Raw genomic sequence first — 17,876 nt, 5'->3', positions numbered from 1 at the left:
AAACCTTCCCTTGATCCCTCGTCATGTCGAGGATGCCAGCAGCCACATCCTAGCACTTACACTAGAAGATCACCCCGCGGATTCCCAAGCCCAGGATTTTTACTATTAATCTTCATCAAAACAAATGCCTACCACTTATAAGAGACTCTATAGCATTTGCATATTCAATGCCAAGATACAGAAGGGAATCCATCCCACTGGGGAGCTGAATGAGGTTCTCTGTTGAATCTTTAAACATCAAGTCCTTTTCTTCATAATTTGTTGAATCGAAGATATTGAAAGACATTTGACTCAACGGCCCAAATAATTCCTGGAAAACATATTCACAAATTCAGTGGTGCTTGTATAAAGCCGCTTCAAACACATGCATTAAACTGATTTTTAAAATCTAGCAGGAGTACTTCATCCTGCCATATTTTCAATGCTATAATATTGTACCAACACTTAGAGGCATCTGATATTAAGTATCTTCTGCAAATTAGGCCCTACTAAGATCCAAACATTCTCCTGGTTGACAACAAAGATCCCCAATCCATAAGCAAGATAAAAACATTATATCAGAAAATCTGAAAAAAGGAAACAGAAAATGCTGGAAACAAACAATGGGCAGAATTTTCCCATTGGCGTGTGGGAGCAAGCCCCTCACACCGATGCGTAAAATAACATGCGATGACGTTGGGCAAGCATCTCGATGTCACCGCGCACCATCGCGATATTTTGGTGGGCGGGCGCGCGATGATCTCTAATGCGCGCCTGCCATTAATTAACGGACCAGTTAAGGCCCTTGAGGCAGCAATTGACAGCAATTTTTTGGAGCCCATGTGATCTTTAGGTTGTCGCACGGGTGCAATGGGCAGACGGGTAAGAGAGATTTGTATAAACCTCATCCACGGGTGGGATAAGAGGGCTCACTGGGGTCGCGAATGTGCTCTGTCAGGTGTTTAATTTTGAAAGTTACTGATACTTGCCAGTGTGAGCAGGAATAATTCAAAACTCATACCAGATGTTTGGACAGGACGCACAGCTTTCAGGTCAGGATTCTACAGTGAAGATCCTTTTTGGGGCCTGCAGGTTTCAGGAAGCCTTCTCTTAGCCTGGGAATGGGAGTTGTGCTCTCCACTGGAGACACCTCCTCTGAGGGGCAAGGGAGGGCCAGAAGTGGGAGGAGGCCAGGAGTGCACATTCAGCCTCCAGGGGAGCCACCTTTGGGAGGAGAGGTACAGGCACAAGGGCGCAGGGCCAGCATGGAGTCTAAGGCATAAGGGGCCGCAGAAGATGCCACTATCCTGCTGCCAGGTTTTATAGACGGCGCAGCAGCTACCTCAATATGTCTGAGTTACAGTGCCGAAGGAGGGAGACAGTAACTTCCATCTGTCAGATGGTCCCTGAAATCTGTGCTAACTGTGTGGGTGGGCACCCCATGCCAGTGGCTCTAAATGTCACAGCTGCCCTCAACTTCTATGCCTCTGGCTTTTTCCAGGGGTCAGTGGGTGATCTTTGCAGTGTTTTCCAATCAGCTGTCCACATTTGTGTCAAGCAGGTGACAGATACTCTGTTCAGGCGTGCATTGATGTTCATTCACTACTGCTGGGAGGATGCCAGCCAGGCACAGCGAGCCAGAGGCTTTGCGGCGATTACTGGCTTCCCCCGTGTCCAGGGTGTAATTGACTGCCACATGTGGCCATCAAGGCGCCAGCAGGTGAGCCCGGTGCCTTCGTCAACAGGAAGGGCTTCCACTCCATGAACGTGCAGATAGTGTGTGACCACAGGATGCTGATTCTACAAGTGTGTGCAAGATACCCAGGCAGCTCCCACAATGCTTACATCTTCAGACACTCCCAGGTGCCGAGGCTCTTCAGTGTTCCAGCTGGAACACAGCTGGATGGATGGCTGTTGGGTAACAAGGGCTATCCCTTCAAAAGGGGACTCATGACGCCCCTCCACCATCCAAGAACAGAAGCTGAGCAGCGGTACAATATGAGACACACCTCCACAAGGGCAATGATAGAGAGAGATATTGGTCTTCTCAAGATGGGCTTCCGGTGCCTGGACCGTTCAGGGGGTGCACTCCAATACCCTCCAGATCGTGTGTTGCTGATTGGGGTTGCATGCTGTGCTCTCCACAATCTTCTGCTAGAAAGAGGGTAATGCAGTGGACAAAGAAGATGTAGACACAGACAATGAGTCCAGCAGTGAGTCCGAGAATGAGCACGCACAGGGAAATGCTGAGGGCGTAGATGCTGACCCGGGCATACTCCAGGGAGGCAGGGACACCTGGGAGGTTTTAATCCATCAAACCTTCGGCTAGAACACCACAGATGGATCTCCAACACAAGCCTGGTCTGTAGGCTCTATACTTGATACCTGAGTGTTAAATCTGCCTGGATAGTAACATTAACTAAGGCCCTTGTCAATAAAGCTCAGTGTCACACAACTCACTCATAACATCATGGGTAACCATCCACCTGCAGAAGAAAGGAGTCACCCTGATCCATGCTTACATATCAAAATTTAATGAATTAACAAAATGAAGTTCAGAGAAAAATAATTACAAATGTGTTGCACATCACACCAACTAATCATGAACTCAAAGCGGGGCAACACAAAAACACCAGTGAGAAACCCGTGGTGTGCCTAAGGTGTCTTAAATTTACACTTGCGGGTGCTACATCTAGGTCCTGTCCCCTCGCTGGGTGCGGCTTGTGAGACAGCCTGCTCACTCTGCTGTCCTGTTGGTCTCAATGACCTTGGCGGCCGTCCTCTGGCCCATGGAGCCTGTGCTGGCCCCGCCTGGTAGGGACCGGCCAGCTCCACAGCTGGCATCTCCCCAGTCGTCGCAGCCTTATCAGGTGCAATGGTCACTGGCTGAGGGGTGGAGGAGCTGCTATCCTCATCTGGAGCACCCTGGAAGGAGCTCGCAGAGATGGCAGGCAGCTGCTGCGCCGACGTGAGGTTGCTTCAGACTTCCCTACTCACCGTAGATGGATGCACACCGAGCTGGGAAACTTGGTGACCAGACCATCTCTCTCACTGGCACTGACCAACTGAGGTCGATGCTGCTGTGAGGGATTGTTCTCCTGATGGAGCCTCTCCACGAGAGTCACCCTTCTCCATGGAGGAAGCACGGCGCTCAGCCATGAGGTTCATTGCATCGGTGATGCTCTGCCTGGACTCCTCCAGCACAGTGACCATGGCACACATTGCCTCATGTATCTCCACCAGATCCTCCCACCCACCTTGCTGGACTTCCAGCGTTTGTTGCCTCAGGGACGACTCCAGAAGCACATCATCAGCCACCGACCGAGCGTGTGCCTGGTCCCCTACAGATCTCCGACTGCTGGTGCCATGGGTACTTCCTGTCTCCGCCAGCTCCTCCATCAACTGTGAAGTGCCCTCACAACTGTGCCCTGGGACACTAGCCGATGATCTAATTCCCACCGAGGTGCTGGTATCTGCGCTGGTGCCTGCCTGGCAGAGATGGTGATGCTGGGGGGTCGTAGACTTCAGGGCCCTCAGGTGTGAGAGGGCACCCCTGTGCCTCCTCCTCCCGGCCTTGCTCCAATGATGCTGAAAGGAAGAACATGGGCATTGATTAGTTAATGCAGAGACAATGTCAATGTGCATCCCTGTCCCCTGGATCGTTATGCGCTCATCCTTCCATAAGCAATGGTGAAGCCATGTTGCAAACTTCAATCACTGAGCATTCAGCAGTGTCATGGCTGCTGGGAGAACAATGGTGACCTTGGTGCTGGGCTAACATACCTTCCCATGGCACCTAAGCCTCACCGACACCGGTGGACCTGGGCGCATGGTGCCACCCCGGATCGAGGGCCTCCTGCTCAAATCTGCTGACGATGGCCAACTGGGCTGGCCCTCCGCCAGTCCTCACCCACTCGGTGGCATTATGAGCATTCTTCTCCTGAAAAGGAGAAAAGAGCATTGATTAGTGCTACTTGTACCTGGAATCTCTTTGCTGCCATCCTACCCCAAACAGAGTGGGACATTACAGGGCTCCAGTGCCTCCTCACCCCACAGCTGCCGCACACTCACACAAAGATGCCAGGCCTGTTCCCCGCACCCCCCCGCCACCCCCCCTTGTCCAAATGCTGCCTACATCACATTTGGCAACACATGGTCTAACCTTGCAAAGCAAGGAGGCGCAAGCACGTGGAATGCAAAGGGCAGCAGACGGATCGGTGCCCCACCACCTGGAAGCTCCCCTCCCAGCATGTCAGCACCCTGGCTTTGACATGTTTTGCAGTTCCAGCACTGCACCTAGGTGTAGATCCTCTAGGCTGCCCCCAAAACAGTAACGTGGGTTTCACTGTACCACATGCTGTGGGGGCAGAACCCATCTCATCTACACCCTCTCAGGGTGACCTCGGCATGGCTAATATCTGTTGGCCCGCCCAGCAAGGGAGACATGCCGTCAATGATTCAATGCTGTCACTACTCAGGGTTGGGGGGGGTTGGTGGGGGGGAGGCAGGGGGCGGGGGGGTGCTGGGGGAAAAGTCTACCTGCTAGGTTAAGTGACCAATGTCAACATGGTACTCACCCTTCCCGAGCACAAGAGGTCGTTGAAACGCTTGCGGCACTGGACCCACGTATGTCCCACCACATCATGGGAGCTGACTATGTCTGCCACCTCCTCCCAGGCATGTTTGGTCTTGTGGGGGGGGCCTCCTCCTCCTGTCCCTGGGAATGAGGACCTCCTGCCACACTGCCACCTCCTCCAGGAGGGCAGCAAAGCAATCGTCTGAAAAGTGAGGGGCACAGTGCCCCCCTGCCCTACCCTCCTGCCTGGCCTGCTCACCAGCAGCGCTCAGGAGACCCCTTCTGCTGGCCATGTTTGACAGCCTTTGCAAGGCTGCAGGAGCTCTTTTTAAACAGGCCCCCGGGTCACCATCGGACCAAGTGATTATTGCAGTCCCGCTACCACCTGCCTTCTCCCGCTGCCCTCGGGAGCCGCGTTTCACGCTGGGCGAGCCTTAATTGGCTCGCCCGCATAAAATGGCGGCGCAGACCCAATTGCGGGCAGCGATTAGGTCTGCACCCACCAGCACCCACACCCGCCCGGCCCACCCGAAAGGGGGAAAATTCTCCCCAATGGGTCAGTCAGCAAGTTCAGAGAGAATAGATGTGGACCTTTCATCATCAAATCTCATGCCTGTTTTGTGACGAGTGTATTCTCAGGTCTGAAGCTGGTCTCCGTTAATTATTATAAAATATAACTTCTCCTATGAATGCTCTGTCACCTTCATCCCATCCCACAACAAGTTGCATTTATATAGTACATTTAACTGTCCCACTTATATCACCTCTGATTTTGTTACCCTTCATGGAATGGCATCTCTCAGCTCATTGATTTCAAAATCCTCATCCTCTTTTACAAGTTGCCTCACAGCCCTGCCCTTTCCCACCACCCTTCAGCTCTGTGTTCCAGCAACACTCACCAATCTTCCATCTCCGTCCTTCTTTCCCCACTCTTCCCTGTAAATATGGTGATACAGCCTTGAGCTGTTTTGTTCCCACACTCTCGAATGCTCCCCCTATAAACTTGTCAGCCTTGCTCCTTCTCCACTCCTTCAGACAGAACCTCTTTTATTGATCCTGCCTCCTCCCATTTCCCCCAGCCCTCTCTCAACTCCTGTTCTCAGCTACCATTGTCTACCCTCCCTCCCCCGACCTGCCTCCCATTTTATGGGGAGCAGTGGAGATTATGGACTGCGTCCACCACCACCTCCACCCCACCCCCGCCTGCCTTTGGGCCTATTGAGGCCCTTAAGGTATCCCAGCAACTTTAACTGAATGGGCTGGTGTCAGGCAAGGGGAGTAGCTCCATTGGGGCAGCCTTGTATATATTGGAGGCGCCCCAACCAAGGTCATACCCTACCTTTAATCAACCCGCCTCCTCCCCCACCCCATGACCGGCCTTTCAAACCTGGCCCCTCAACCCTCTCACTCCCCTCGTTGAAGCTTGCCAGCCAGGTCCCATTGATAGCCCAGATATACCTCCAGTGCGACGTCCATTCGCTCTTCTTCTTCCGCGGCTGGCTGTAGTCCCAGCAGTGGCCACCGTTCAAACCTGGCGCTGTTGGGACTACAGAGCCATCCAATTTGCCAGCAGCTCTCTAAGGCAGGACTTCCTCCCCAGATGGGGGTGGAGTCTTCCCTCAGCCAATTAGCGGCCTACTGAATGTTAAATGGCTGCAAGGCAGCCAGTTTCGGCGGGGATGCATTCCCCACAGACTCTTCAGTTGGTGGGGCAGGAAACCCTGGCAGCCAAGAAATCCTGCACATCGAAAATTTATGGCACAGAAAGAGGCCATTTGGCCCATTGTGCCTGTGCTGCCTGAGAAATAGAAAGTAAACGGAATTGACATAAATAACTCTGCTCTGCAGGGACAGAAACGATGGGCTGAAGTTTTTACAATTCTGCGATCTTTATCAAAGGCTTTTGTGAAGGGTCCAGCCACACTGTTGGGAGTAGGAGTCATTCTTTCTTTTCAGTGTTAGCTGCACCGAATCTGACCTAAGACTGGTGCTGACACTGATGGACAAGTTCAATACGCCAGCCTGCCGATGCCATTCATCTTTTGGTCATACCTGAGCTCTTGAAAGGAATCTCCAAATCGCCTCATTCTTCTCATCATTAACAGCCCCGCTTCTCACCACCACAGCATGAGCTGGCACTTTTGCCCAATAACATTCCTTGTATTTTTCAATTGGCTTCCTGGTACCATCTAGGCACAGGAGCTCATAATTTTTTCTCTCAGCGGCTGGGAACAAGAATGCAGAAAGATAAATTATCAGGCAGGTTTGTGCGTTACACCCAACCCCTTGTTCCAGTCACAACACAGGAAATACGAGTTCTGTATCAGAGTTGGGTAAATATAGTAACCCAATACACTAACACAGTCACAGGCACAACACACTGACACAGTCATAGAACCAACACACTGACACAGCCAGAGCCAAGACACTAACAGTCACAGAGCCAACCCATTAACAGTCATAGACCCAGTCGCAGAAACAACACACTGACACAGTTATAGACAAAACACACTGACACATTCAGAGAAGCAATGCATCAACACATTGACAGTCACAGAGCCAACACACTGATGCAGTCACAGACCCAGTCACAGAAATAACACAATGACACAGTCAGAGTCAACACACTGACACAGTTACAGGCCCAACACACTGATAGAGTTACAGATCCAGCACACTTACACAGTCACAGAACCAACGCAATGACAGTCACAGGCCCAAAGCAACCTGTACAAGGATAGAATCGGCCTTCAGGAGACAAAGCAGCATGTGGACCTCTGTTAAAGTGGGGAGCAGTGGGTGAATGGAGTCCCCTACTTCCATGACCCATTTCACTATCATCCCTCTCATGGGCCAACCACACTTCACTGCCACCAGAGCTGGAGAACACTTTGGTGCAGATCAGTGTGTCCTGTAAGACAAATGTCTGTCAAGCTATTTAAGATGGCATACATTTTGGGATCCAAAGTCTGTATGGCTATGGTCAAAGCTTCCTACATACCTCCCCCACTCACCTCCCCTTCCAACTCAGTGACCAGTCTTTGTTTGGCCACCAGCTGTAAAGCACTCTTTTCCCGAGAGAAGAGCTCTAAATATGTGTTGTACAGACTCGCCTACCTGGCACTGTGGTATGTTTCACAAAGGCCACTTCTCCAGCACCATCCTTCAAACATCTAGAAAGATATAACCACACCAACCAGTTTACCATTAAGAGCCAGTCCCATCTCTAATCCAGAGTACTACAGAAGCTGTGTATTGTAAATCATTTGTATAATTGTTTAGCAGGTTTGGGGGACATGGAAAACATGCAGTCAAGAGATGTTCTTGTGCTATTTGTTATAAATAGAGTCATAGAATTATTCCAGCACAGAAGGAGGCCATTTGGACCATTTGTAGAGCAGTCCAGTCAGTTCCAGTTCTCTGCTCTGTCCCTGAAGCCATGTAAGTTTATTTCCCTCAAGTGTCCATCCAATTTCTTTCTGAAATTCCTTTCTGGCTCCTGGTAGACAATGAGTTCCAGGAGTTCTTCTTCACATTCCCTCTGCATCTCTTGCCCAAAACCTTAAATCTGTGTCCTGCATTCCTTGTACGATCAGCTAATGGCAAAGATTTTCTCTGTCCGTCTTATCTAAATGTTATTATCTTGTTCACCTCTACCAAATCCCGTTCAATCTCCTTTCCACCAAGGAGAACAACCCCAGCTTCCCTGACCTAATTTTGGGCTGAATAATTTGGGGCACAGATGGTACACCGCCACCCCCAAGAAACCACAGGCAGAATTTTTCACTCGACATGCGGGCGCGCGCCCAACATGCTCGAGTGTAAAATAGCATGCGATGATGTCGGGTGAACGTCCTGATGTCATCATTCACTTGCACAATATTTCAGTTGGCGGGCACATGCAAGAGTCGACAGTGTGCCCGCCGACAATTAAGAGGCCTATTAAGGCCATTAAAGTAGCAATTGACGGTGATTTTACGCTGCCCGTCCAACGTTACAGTTGGCGGGCGGGCAAATCAACCAGGCAGCCTTTGCCTTTTTGAGGAAACCTCATCCAAAGGCGGCATGAAGTTTCTGAAGTTAATTGAAACAAGGTAAAAATGTTTGGACAGAGTTTTCATCAGGTATGTATTCCGGTGACTGATTCTGGCGCATTGCCATTTTTTCTGGATTTTATATTCTGTTTTTATAGATTTTAAATTTTTCACCTCCCTGAGGGAGCTCTCTGCCTTCAGGGAGCTTTCCTTCCGCATTCCTTCATGCCCACACTGACTTCAGACCTCACCCTCCTCCTGGCCCCACTCCAGCAGCGCTGAGCCTTTCAGCACACCTTTCACGCTGTTAATTCACCAACCAGCGTGAATTCATGGTCAGGGGGCTGACCGTGGTTGGGGATCTGTGTCCCCGGCAGCTCCCAGGCCCGCTGATCATGGACACCCGCCGAACTCAAAATCCCTGGAGCCATTCTGGTAAATCTCTTCTGCACCCTCTCAAGGACTTTCACATCCTTCCTAAAGTGGAAGTCCCACCCCCTGGAGCTGCCAGCCAATCCGATTGGCCAGCAGCTCTATCAGTCCTGGCAGCGCCAGGGAAGCATCAGTGGACACTGCCAGGACAGCTGGTGAAGAGGGGACCCCAAGGCTTTGGACCCCCATTGTAGGTCTGGCGTCTTGGGCTGGGAGGCTTTGGGTAGGTAGGGAGAGAGGCAGTGGTGAGGTGGGAGGGGAAGGTTTAAGGGAGGGAGTGGGTAGGAAGGAAGTGGGGGTGGTTTAACCTAAGGGACGGCTGCCCACCACCCTTCCCCCTCCCCCAATCGGCATAGAGCAGCCCCTGAAGATTGACCCCCACCCCTTCCTTCTCACCCTTTAACAACTTGAGGTAAAAAATTAAGCTTCTCACTCCTGCCCTGCTGCCCATGCCAAACATTTTAATGGGTGTGAGCTTGAGGTTGGGTGGGAAGGTGATGCCCAGCACCCCCCACACCACAGGAAATACACACAAAAATCCCTGATCTCTGGAGCCATTCTGGTAAATCTCTTCTGCACCCTCTCAAGGACTTTCACATCCTTCCTAAAGTGTAATAGTGTAGTGACCAGACCTGGACGCACTGCTCTGGTTGTGACCTAATCAAAGCTTAAAAATGTTCAGCACAACTTTCTTGCTTTTGTCTCCAAAACATAAATTTATAAATTCCATTAAATATGCTAGATTGAATTATGGAGAAATGGCAAAATATAACAATAAAACCCCATAACATTGCCAAACCCCCCACTGTACAATGAATAATTTGCCCATGTTGCACCACAGCAGACCCTCCATTGTACCTTAAACAACTTTCACCAAAACTGTTGGCAAACAACACCCCCACCCCACTGTCCTCACACTGGCTGCCAAATCAGGTGCAACACGGATTAAGTGCAGGGTAAAGCTCCCTCCGCAGCCTTCCAACAAGTACTCCCAGGTCAGCTCAGCAACAACTGGCATTTAAGAAGCATGATTCATGTAGAAAAATGTACCAAGGCATTTCACCGATTGCCAAGGGGAAAAATGGATTCTGAGCCAAAGAGGGAGAGATTGTGGGGTTGGTAGGAAGGGTGGTTGGGTAGGGGGTGTGGTACGGTGGGTGGGGTGGGGGGCTGGTTGGGTAGTGGGTGTAGTGTGGTGGGTGGAGAGGGATCTGGTTGCATATGGAGTGACGTGTGGTGGGTGGGGAAGGGGGCTGGTTGCATAGGGTGTGTGTTGTGGTGGGTGGGGTGGGGGGCTGGTTGTATAGGGGGTTGTTGTGGTGGGTGGCGAGGGGGAATGGTTGGGAAGGGGGTGTGGTGTGGTGGAAGGGGAGGGGGGCTGGTTGGATAAGGGTTGTGTTGTGGTGGGTGGGGTGGGGAGCTGGTTGGATAGGGGGGTGTGTTGTGGTGGGAGGGAGGGGGGCTAGTTGGATAGAGGGTGTGTTGTGGTGGGTGGGGAGGGGGGCTGGTTTGATAGGGTGTGTGTTGTGGTGGGTGGGGAGGGGGGCTGATTGGATAGGGGTTGTGTTGTGTTGGGTGGGGAGGGGGGCTGGTTGGAAAGGGTGTGTGTTGTGTTGGGCAGGGAGGGGGGCTGGTTGGGTAGGGGGTGTGGTGTAGTGGGAGGGGAGGGGGGCTGGTTGGATAGAATTTGCATTGTGTTGAGTGGTGAGGGGGGCTGGTTGGGTAGGGGGTGTGGTGTGGTGGGTGGGAAGGGGCGCTGGTTGGGTAGGGAGTGTGGTTTGGTGGGTGGGGAGGGGTGCTTGTTGGATGGGAGGTGGTGTGGTGTTGGCCAAAAGCTTTATCAAAGAAATAGCTTTTAACTCATTCTTAAAGCAGATGGGAGAGATCGTGAGAGATGAATGGTCTTAGGGGACAATTCCAGAGTGGGATCTGTGCAGCTAAGGGTGAAGGTGGGGATTACGTGAATGTGCCAGAAGACAAAGAGCTAAAACACTAGAACATTTGGGGCATGAGGCGTTGATTGTAGGGCTCGGTAGCACCACTAATGACTAGGCTGGCAGAGTCCTGAAAGGCATTTCTGTCAGATAAGGCCTGTGGCAGGTGCTGAGAGAACCGACGAGAAAGAAAATTCTACTTGACCTGGTCCTCATCAATCTATCTGCTTCAGATCATTTGTCCATGGCAGTATAGATAGCAGTGGCCACCACCAGTCCTTGTGAAGATGACATCCCATCTCTACATTGAGCATGCCCTCCATCATGCTGAGTGACGCTATCACCATGTTCAATGGGATAGATTCAGATCTAACAGCTAAAAACTGGACACCTATGAAGTGCTGTGGGCCACCAGTAGCAGCAGAATTGTTTTCAGCCACAATCTGTAACCTTATGGCCCAACCATTCCCTCAGTCTACCAGTACAGGAGATTGTGCTAAAAGCAACATTAGGCATACTTAAAAATGAGGTGCCAAGCTGTTGAAGACCACATGCATGCTAAGTAGCGAAAGCAGCATATTATAAATAATTAGGATGAGCAATAAATAATGAGCCTGCTAGCAACACCAATCGTTTTAAGAATGAATCAAAAAAGGAACTTCCAAACAGAGCTAGCAAAATAATGCAAAGAAACAGAAATTCTGGCTGACCTGTTCTGCCATTGCCCTAGTGGCTTCGGGCTTAGCATCAGTAGACTGTTGATGGATTAGTGATCCCTTTCACTAATGCCTTGTGGGAATGAGTTCAAACCCCACCAAGGCAGCTTGGGGGACTTTAAATTCAATTTAAAGCTGGAATGCAAAGCTAGTTAGAGTAATGTCAATAGTGAAACTCATGGGCTGTCATCCACAGTGGAAGTGGTATGCTATATTTTGTACTAGGGCAGTTTAAGAGTCAACCAGATTGCTGTGGGTCTACTGTCATGTGTTGGCCTGCCTGGAGAATGATGGCAAATAGTGAACCAGATAGGCTTTTGCAAAAATCTAATCATTTTACAATCATTATGCCCTGTCATTTAATTTTCTGCCCCACTTTCCCTTTCAGTCCTTAGCTTCCTATGCAATCCCAATGGAAGCTCGAGGAATAATACCTCATCTTTCAATTAGGCACTTTACAGCCTTCGGACTCAACATCAAGTTAAACAATTTCATTTCATAACTTTTACCCTCAATTCTTCGGATAGCAGCTGTTAGTAACGAATCTGCTGTTTCCTGTTTACACCTCCTTGAAACTATCCATTATTTCTTGTCGCATTACAACCACGTCCACCACCCCCCCAACCCCACTTTGCCTTGTCCTATCATCTCTTTGCCATTTAATCAACTCTGCAACTCTGCCCTTCACCCTATCACAGATCTTCCCTTGTGGTCATCCCTCACCCCCATTCCTCGCCCTTGTACCTGTTGTATCTCTAACGTTTTTCAGTTATGATGAAAGTCCATTGACCAGAAATGTTAACCATGTTTCTTGCTCCACAGATGCTGCCTGACCTACAGAATATTTTGTGTTCTTTGTTTTTATTTTCGATTTCCAGCATCCACGATATTTTGCTTTTATATGTTTTACTTAAGAGGTTTCCAATACCTAGCAATTTTAAAAGAGATTTGAATTTGTTTCAACTAAGCTAACCCAATAACCAGGGGAATGGAACTTGCTGTATTGAAATGTCTGATGAATCCTGTCTTGTGAAACGAGGAATACATACTGAAATGCTCCTGAATAATCGTAGTAGGGCTCAACGTGTGATCGCTTGCAGTGATCCCCATCTGTTCCTTTACACAGTGCACACAGATTAGGGAAGGCCGGGCTGGCACCTGGGACACAGCTGGAAGAGAAGAAATTTTCCACAACTGGGGACAAAATGGAAGCAAACATGCAAGTGAGATTTTGGACTTCATGCATAGCTGAGCAAAATATCAAACGGAAATTGGACGAAACTCCAGCTTTCCATGTCTGTAATTCTGGTAGCTTTATAATTGCTCTAACTTATTAACTGCATATTGCAAATGGGAACTTAACCATTACTTCCAGGGTTTTTACGCATCTAGTCTTGCTAAGTCTATTCCACTTATCATGTACATGTGGCATATCTTATCTCGCTTTTATGTTCATCAGAATTAAATGAAATCTATCTTCCAACCAGTTGCACAAGCGACCTGAATCCCTCCACAGATTAAACTAATTGCATCTTTGATCTTGACTGTTCTCAATTTTAAGAAAGTTTTTGACAAAAGAAAAACGGCAGCTTTTTACCTTTTTCAACAGGGGTCACTCCATCCCAAGATGTTAGGTTATGTTTCAGAATGGTTCCTATCGGGATGATCCAGCCAGCAGATTTACCTAGGCCAGTGTGGCAGGACTTTTTGCCCTTCAGCTGTTTGAACCCGAAGTCACTCCCTTGCTTTACCACTGCTACAGCATAGTAGCAAGAGCCCCCTGTAATATGCAATGCACGATCAGTCATATCAGGACCACTGTTCAAACCTGTACAATACTTATGATTTTGTAAATGCAGTGCTAGTGATGGATTGAGGTGTTTGTGGAAACTTTGAATAAAGCTCTGGAAATAAATTTGACGTGATAATACTGCTCCTGTCTTAAAATATGGTAAACAAGGAATTGATAATAAATTATTGAGATTGAAGTAGAGAGGGGTCATGTAAAGATTATTGAGATTACTGTAGAAAGCAATACTGTTCAAGATATTGAGGTGTAGAAGGAGACGTCAATCACAGATTAAGTATAGAAAACAACCAGCTGTTGAGGATTTTAGGGGATAAGGGCTATGAGAGACTTTTGTGTTAGTATGTTTTGTATACAGCTGCTTTAGTGGGCCCATTAGCCGCACAAAAGCTAAGTGATTTAACATTTAGTGTATGCATGGTTAATGTGATCTCTTGGACTGGTTTTGATTGCCTGAAGGGGCTGGAGAGGAATTTTCCAGATTTTGTTTTCCTTCATTGGTTCTGGGATCTTTCCTGTCCCAGAGATTTCACGATAGCTGGAGAATAGGAAGTGTCTCATTATGATACTCTAACCATCATGAGCACAGGCAGGCCTGACAGGCAAACCAGTCTTTTCTTGCCATTATTTGTGTATGTTTGCATGTGTCCTACATCCAGTTAGTGGTTTGTTCATCAATTTGGAAAATCTTCCTGCATAGCTGTATTTTGAAATCCTACCTGCCAACATTATAATGAGCGACACAGGTGTCCTTATTTTATGCAAGAAATGGAACTCAAGTACAGACCCATTCCTCAAAGAGAAAGCCTCAAAGAAAGAGGCTGTCAAATCGAAATCCTACACTTTGCAAGGCACTATTGAAGCTCTTAAAATGGCCCCAGCCAAAAATCCAGCAGCTGGCTTCAGGCTGAGAGAGTCTATGTTGGAGCAATGTACTGATCGCTGTCCTAAGGACAAGGGCATATTTTTGGAAGATGTATGGAAATTTTGGTTTTGTAGGAAGAGTGTGTCTACCTTACACAGACACATCAATGACAGTTCTCAACAAAGAGGGTAATTAGTGGGAAGGGCAGAATGCACTTAGTTTACAATCAGGAAAGTGCTGGAACATTCTAACAGCATTTCTAGACAGTGGATTTCACATTTCCACATCACAATTGTTATACACCAAATGATGGACGTGCCAGAAGTCCTGAATTGGAACTTTTATTTTTCACAAACAAAACCTTTGTCTTGCAATATCACAATGTCTCGTGTAACCAGGTGGTGGCATGGGTTGAGTTCTACTTGTGCAATATTTAAGACAGATTTGACTAGCAGACTTACCATATAGAAGAGTGGTGGGTGCTACTCAGCAACTGCAGCTTTCAGCTCTGTTATGTGTAAAGTGCAAGCACCACATTGCTTTTATTTAGAACAGTTTGTTAGCATTTCGGGAGCGATTACCTGTAGTATTCTCAGCTGCAATCGGTTTCAGACGTGGTTGGGGCAAGAGACCTCCCTTGTATATATCTCCACCATCCACAGCTATGGCATCTGCTTCTCCACGCTGAGAATGAGAAATATGTATATTATTAATAGAAAGCAGGCCCCTTCTTTTCAAGTAATGCTGTGACTGAGCACATCACCTGTACTTCCCTCTAATTGTATTCCCCCTTTCTTCAAATCCTGAATGAGTTAGGAACATAGAAATATTAAGAGCAGGAGGAAGCCATTCAGCCCCTTAAGCCTGATCCACCATTCTATTGGATCAGTGGTTCTCAAATCTTTTTGTCCGCAGACCTCTTGGGAAAACAAAAGACCCTGTGAACCCTACAGGCCCAACTCAACAAGCTTTTGTTTCCCATCAGAGTTAATGGGAAGAATGGCTGTGCTTTTGATAATACACCAATGAGTTGATGTCTGGTTCAAGCTGGAGAGCTTCAGGCTCATGTTGGGCTCCATGTTCAGCCAGTTCTTCTTTGTTTTCAGCACCACCAAGTATTGAAAATCTGCATTTGTATGTTGTAACGGTAATAGGAATCTTGCTTATAAATCTATATTGTTGTACCTCGCGCTTATGACAAATTCTTCTGCGCATGAAGCAACCAGTCTGCCATGTGACATCACGTGATTGGTGGGAATGAGGTTTCTGGCCTGCTATCTCGTATGGCCTTCTTAATGGCTTTGAACAACAGTGACTTGCATTTTGGACCAGGCTGTGGATCACCTGGAGGACTCTCATGGACCACACTTTGAGAACCATTGTATTAGATCATAGTTGATCAGTATCTCAACTGCATGAGCCACCATTCTTTCATACCCCTCGATACCCTTGCCTAACAAAAATCCATCTCAGTCTTGAATGCAACAATTGACCCAACATCCATGGGCTTTTAGAGGAGAGAGTTTCTATTATCCTCAGAGTGAAAGTGTGCCTTCTGAATGCCTGCCTGAATTGTCTAGCTTTATGTTTAGATTATGTACTGTTGTAGCTCCAATCTAACACATTAGTACAGGCCTTTCAATAATTACTACTTTATAAACACAAGCACTTCAACTTCAAAAATAAGTAGATTGGGAATGGGTAAACTTTTTAAAATCTCAAACCCAATGCCTATCTGTTCATTTCCAGTTTTAACGGAGGTGGGACATTGGGAACCTTTATTCTAGTAGGCAGAATGACCATTTAAATACTTTAGTGAAATTGCTTGCCTCATATTTAACCAGGTTTGACCCTGGTCAACTGGGTTTTCCAAGTCCTGGACAACCCAACAGCTAAAGGGAGGTGCAGAAAAGGTAAGTGCCTTTACAGCACTGCTTGCAGGGATATCTACTGACCTAACACATGGAGTAACTGGGCCATCTTGGAATACTGTGAACAGTTCTGGTCACCATATTATAAATAGTGTATAGAGGCACTGCAAAAAGTGCAAGAAAGATTTTTTTTATTAATTTGTGGGATGTTGGCGTCACTGGCTAGGCTAGCATTTATTGCCCATCTCTAAGTGCCCCTGTGAAGATGATGGTGAGCTGCCTTCTTGAACCGCTGCAGTCCATGTGGTACACCCACAGTGCTGTTAGGGAGGGAGTTCCAGGATTTTGACCCAGTGACAGTGAAGGAATGGCAATATATCCAAATCAGGGTGGTGAGTGGCTTGGAGGGGAACTTCCAGGTGGTGGCTTTCCCATGTGTCTGCTGCCCTTGTCCTTCTAGATGGTAGTGTTCGTGGATTTGGAAGGTGCTTCCTAAGGGGCCTTGGTGAGATTTTGAAGTGCATTTTGTAGATGGTGCACATTGCTGCCAGTGATCGTCAGCAGTGGAGGGAGTGAATTTTTGTGGATGGGATGCCAATCAAGTGGGCAACTTTGTCCTGGATGGCATCAAGCTTCTTGAGTGTTGTTGGAGCTGTATCCATCCAGGCAAGTGGAGAGTATTCCATCACACACCTGATTGTGCCTTGCAGTGGACAAACTTTGGGGAGTCAGAAGGTGAGTTACTCTCCACAGGATTCCTGGCCTCTGAACTGCTCTTGTAGCCACAGTATTTATTTGGCTAGTCCAGTTCAGTTTCTGGTTAGTGGTAGCCCTCAGGGTGTTGATAGTGGGGAATTCAGGATGGTAATGCCATTGAACGTCAAGGCTAGGTTCTCTCTTGTAGGAGATGGTCATTGCCTGGCACTTGTGTGGTGCGAATGTTACTTGCCACTTGTCAGCCTAAGCCTGCATATTGCCCAGGTCTTACTACATTTGTACATGGACTGCTTCAGTAGCTGATGAGTCATGAATGGTGCTGAACATTGTCAATCATCAGCAAAAATCTCCACTTCTGACCTTATGAAGGAAGGTCATTGATGAAGCAGCTGAAGGTGGTTGGGCCTAGGACACTACCCTGATGAACTCCTGCAGTGATGTCCCGGAACTGAGATGATTGAGCTTCAACAACCATTAACCATTTTTCTTTGTGCTAGATATGACTCCAACCAGTGGAGAGTTTTCCCCCCGATTCCCATTGACTCCAATTTTGCTAGGGCTCCTTGATGGCACACTCAGTCAATGCTGCCTTGATGTCAAGGGCAGTCACTCTCACCTCACCTCAAGAATTCAGCTCTTACGTTTGAACCAAGGCTGTAATGAGGTCAGAAGCTGAATGACCCTGGCAGGACCTAAACTGGGCATCAGTGAGCAAGTGCTGCTTGATAGCACTGTTGGTGACTCCTTTCACTACTGATGAGTGAGAGTAGACTGATGGGAAGGTAATTGGCCAGGTTGGATTTGTTCTGCTTTTTGTGTACAGGATATACCTGGGCAATTTTCCACATAGCCTGGTAGATGTCAGTGTTGTAGCTGTAGTGAAACAGCTTGGCTAGGGGCACAGCAAGTTCTGGAGCACAAGTCTATGGTACTATTGCTTGAATA

At 48.1% G+C, this 17,876-nt stretch overlaps 1 protein-coding gene across 1 annotated transcript in view; it reads right to left on the bottom strand.

The window, feature by feature from the left end:
* Window positions 1-17,876, bottom strand: part of LOC121287766 — a 104,236-nt gene that overhangs the window by 19,831 nt on the left and 66,529 nt on the right. The window contains exons 19-24 of the mRNA XM_041205680.1: window positions 14,925-15,027; window positions 13,269-13,451; window positions 12,721-12,865; window positions 7,673-7,728; window positions 6,608-6,780; window positions 133-310 (exon numbers count right to left, since the gene is read on the bottom strand). Coding sequence (XP_041061614.1) covers window positions 133-310; window positions 6,608-6,780; window positions 7,673-7,728; window positions 12,721-12,865; window positions 13,269-13,451; window positions 14,925-15,027 — 838 coding nt within the window. The remainder of the gene's footprint in view (window positions 1-132; window positions 311-6,607; window positions 6,781-7,672; window positions 7,729-12,720; window positions 12,866-13,268; window positions 13,452-14,924; window positions 15,028-17,876) is intronic.

The sequence above is a fragment of the Carcharodon carcharias genome, chromosome 2 (genome assembly GCF_017639515.1).
Source record: "Carcharodon carcharias isolate sCarCar2 chromosome 2, sCarCar2.pri, whole genome shotgun sequence".
NCBI lineage: Eukaryota > Metazoa > Chordata > Chondrichthyes > Lamniformes > Lamnidae > Carcharodon > Carcharodon carcharias.
The sequence above is the reverse complement of the archived record's forward strand: the minus strand, read 5'-3'. Positions and strand labels throughout refer to the sequence as shown.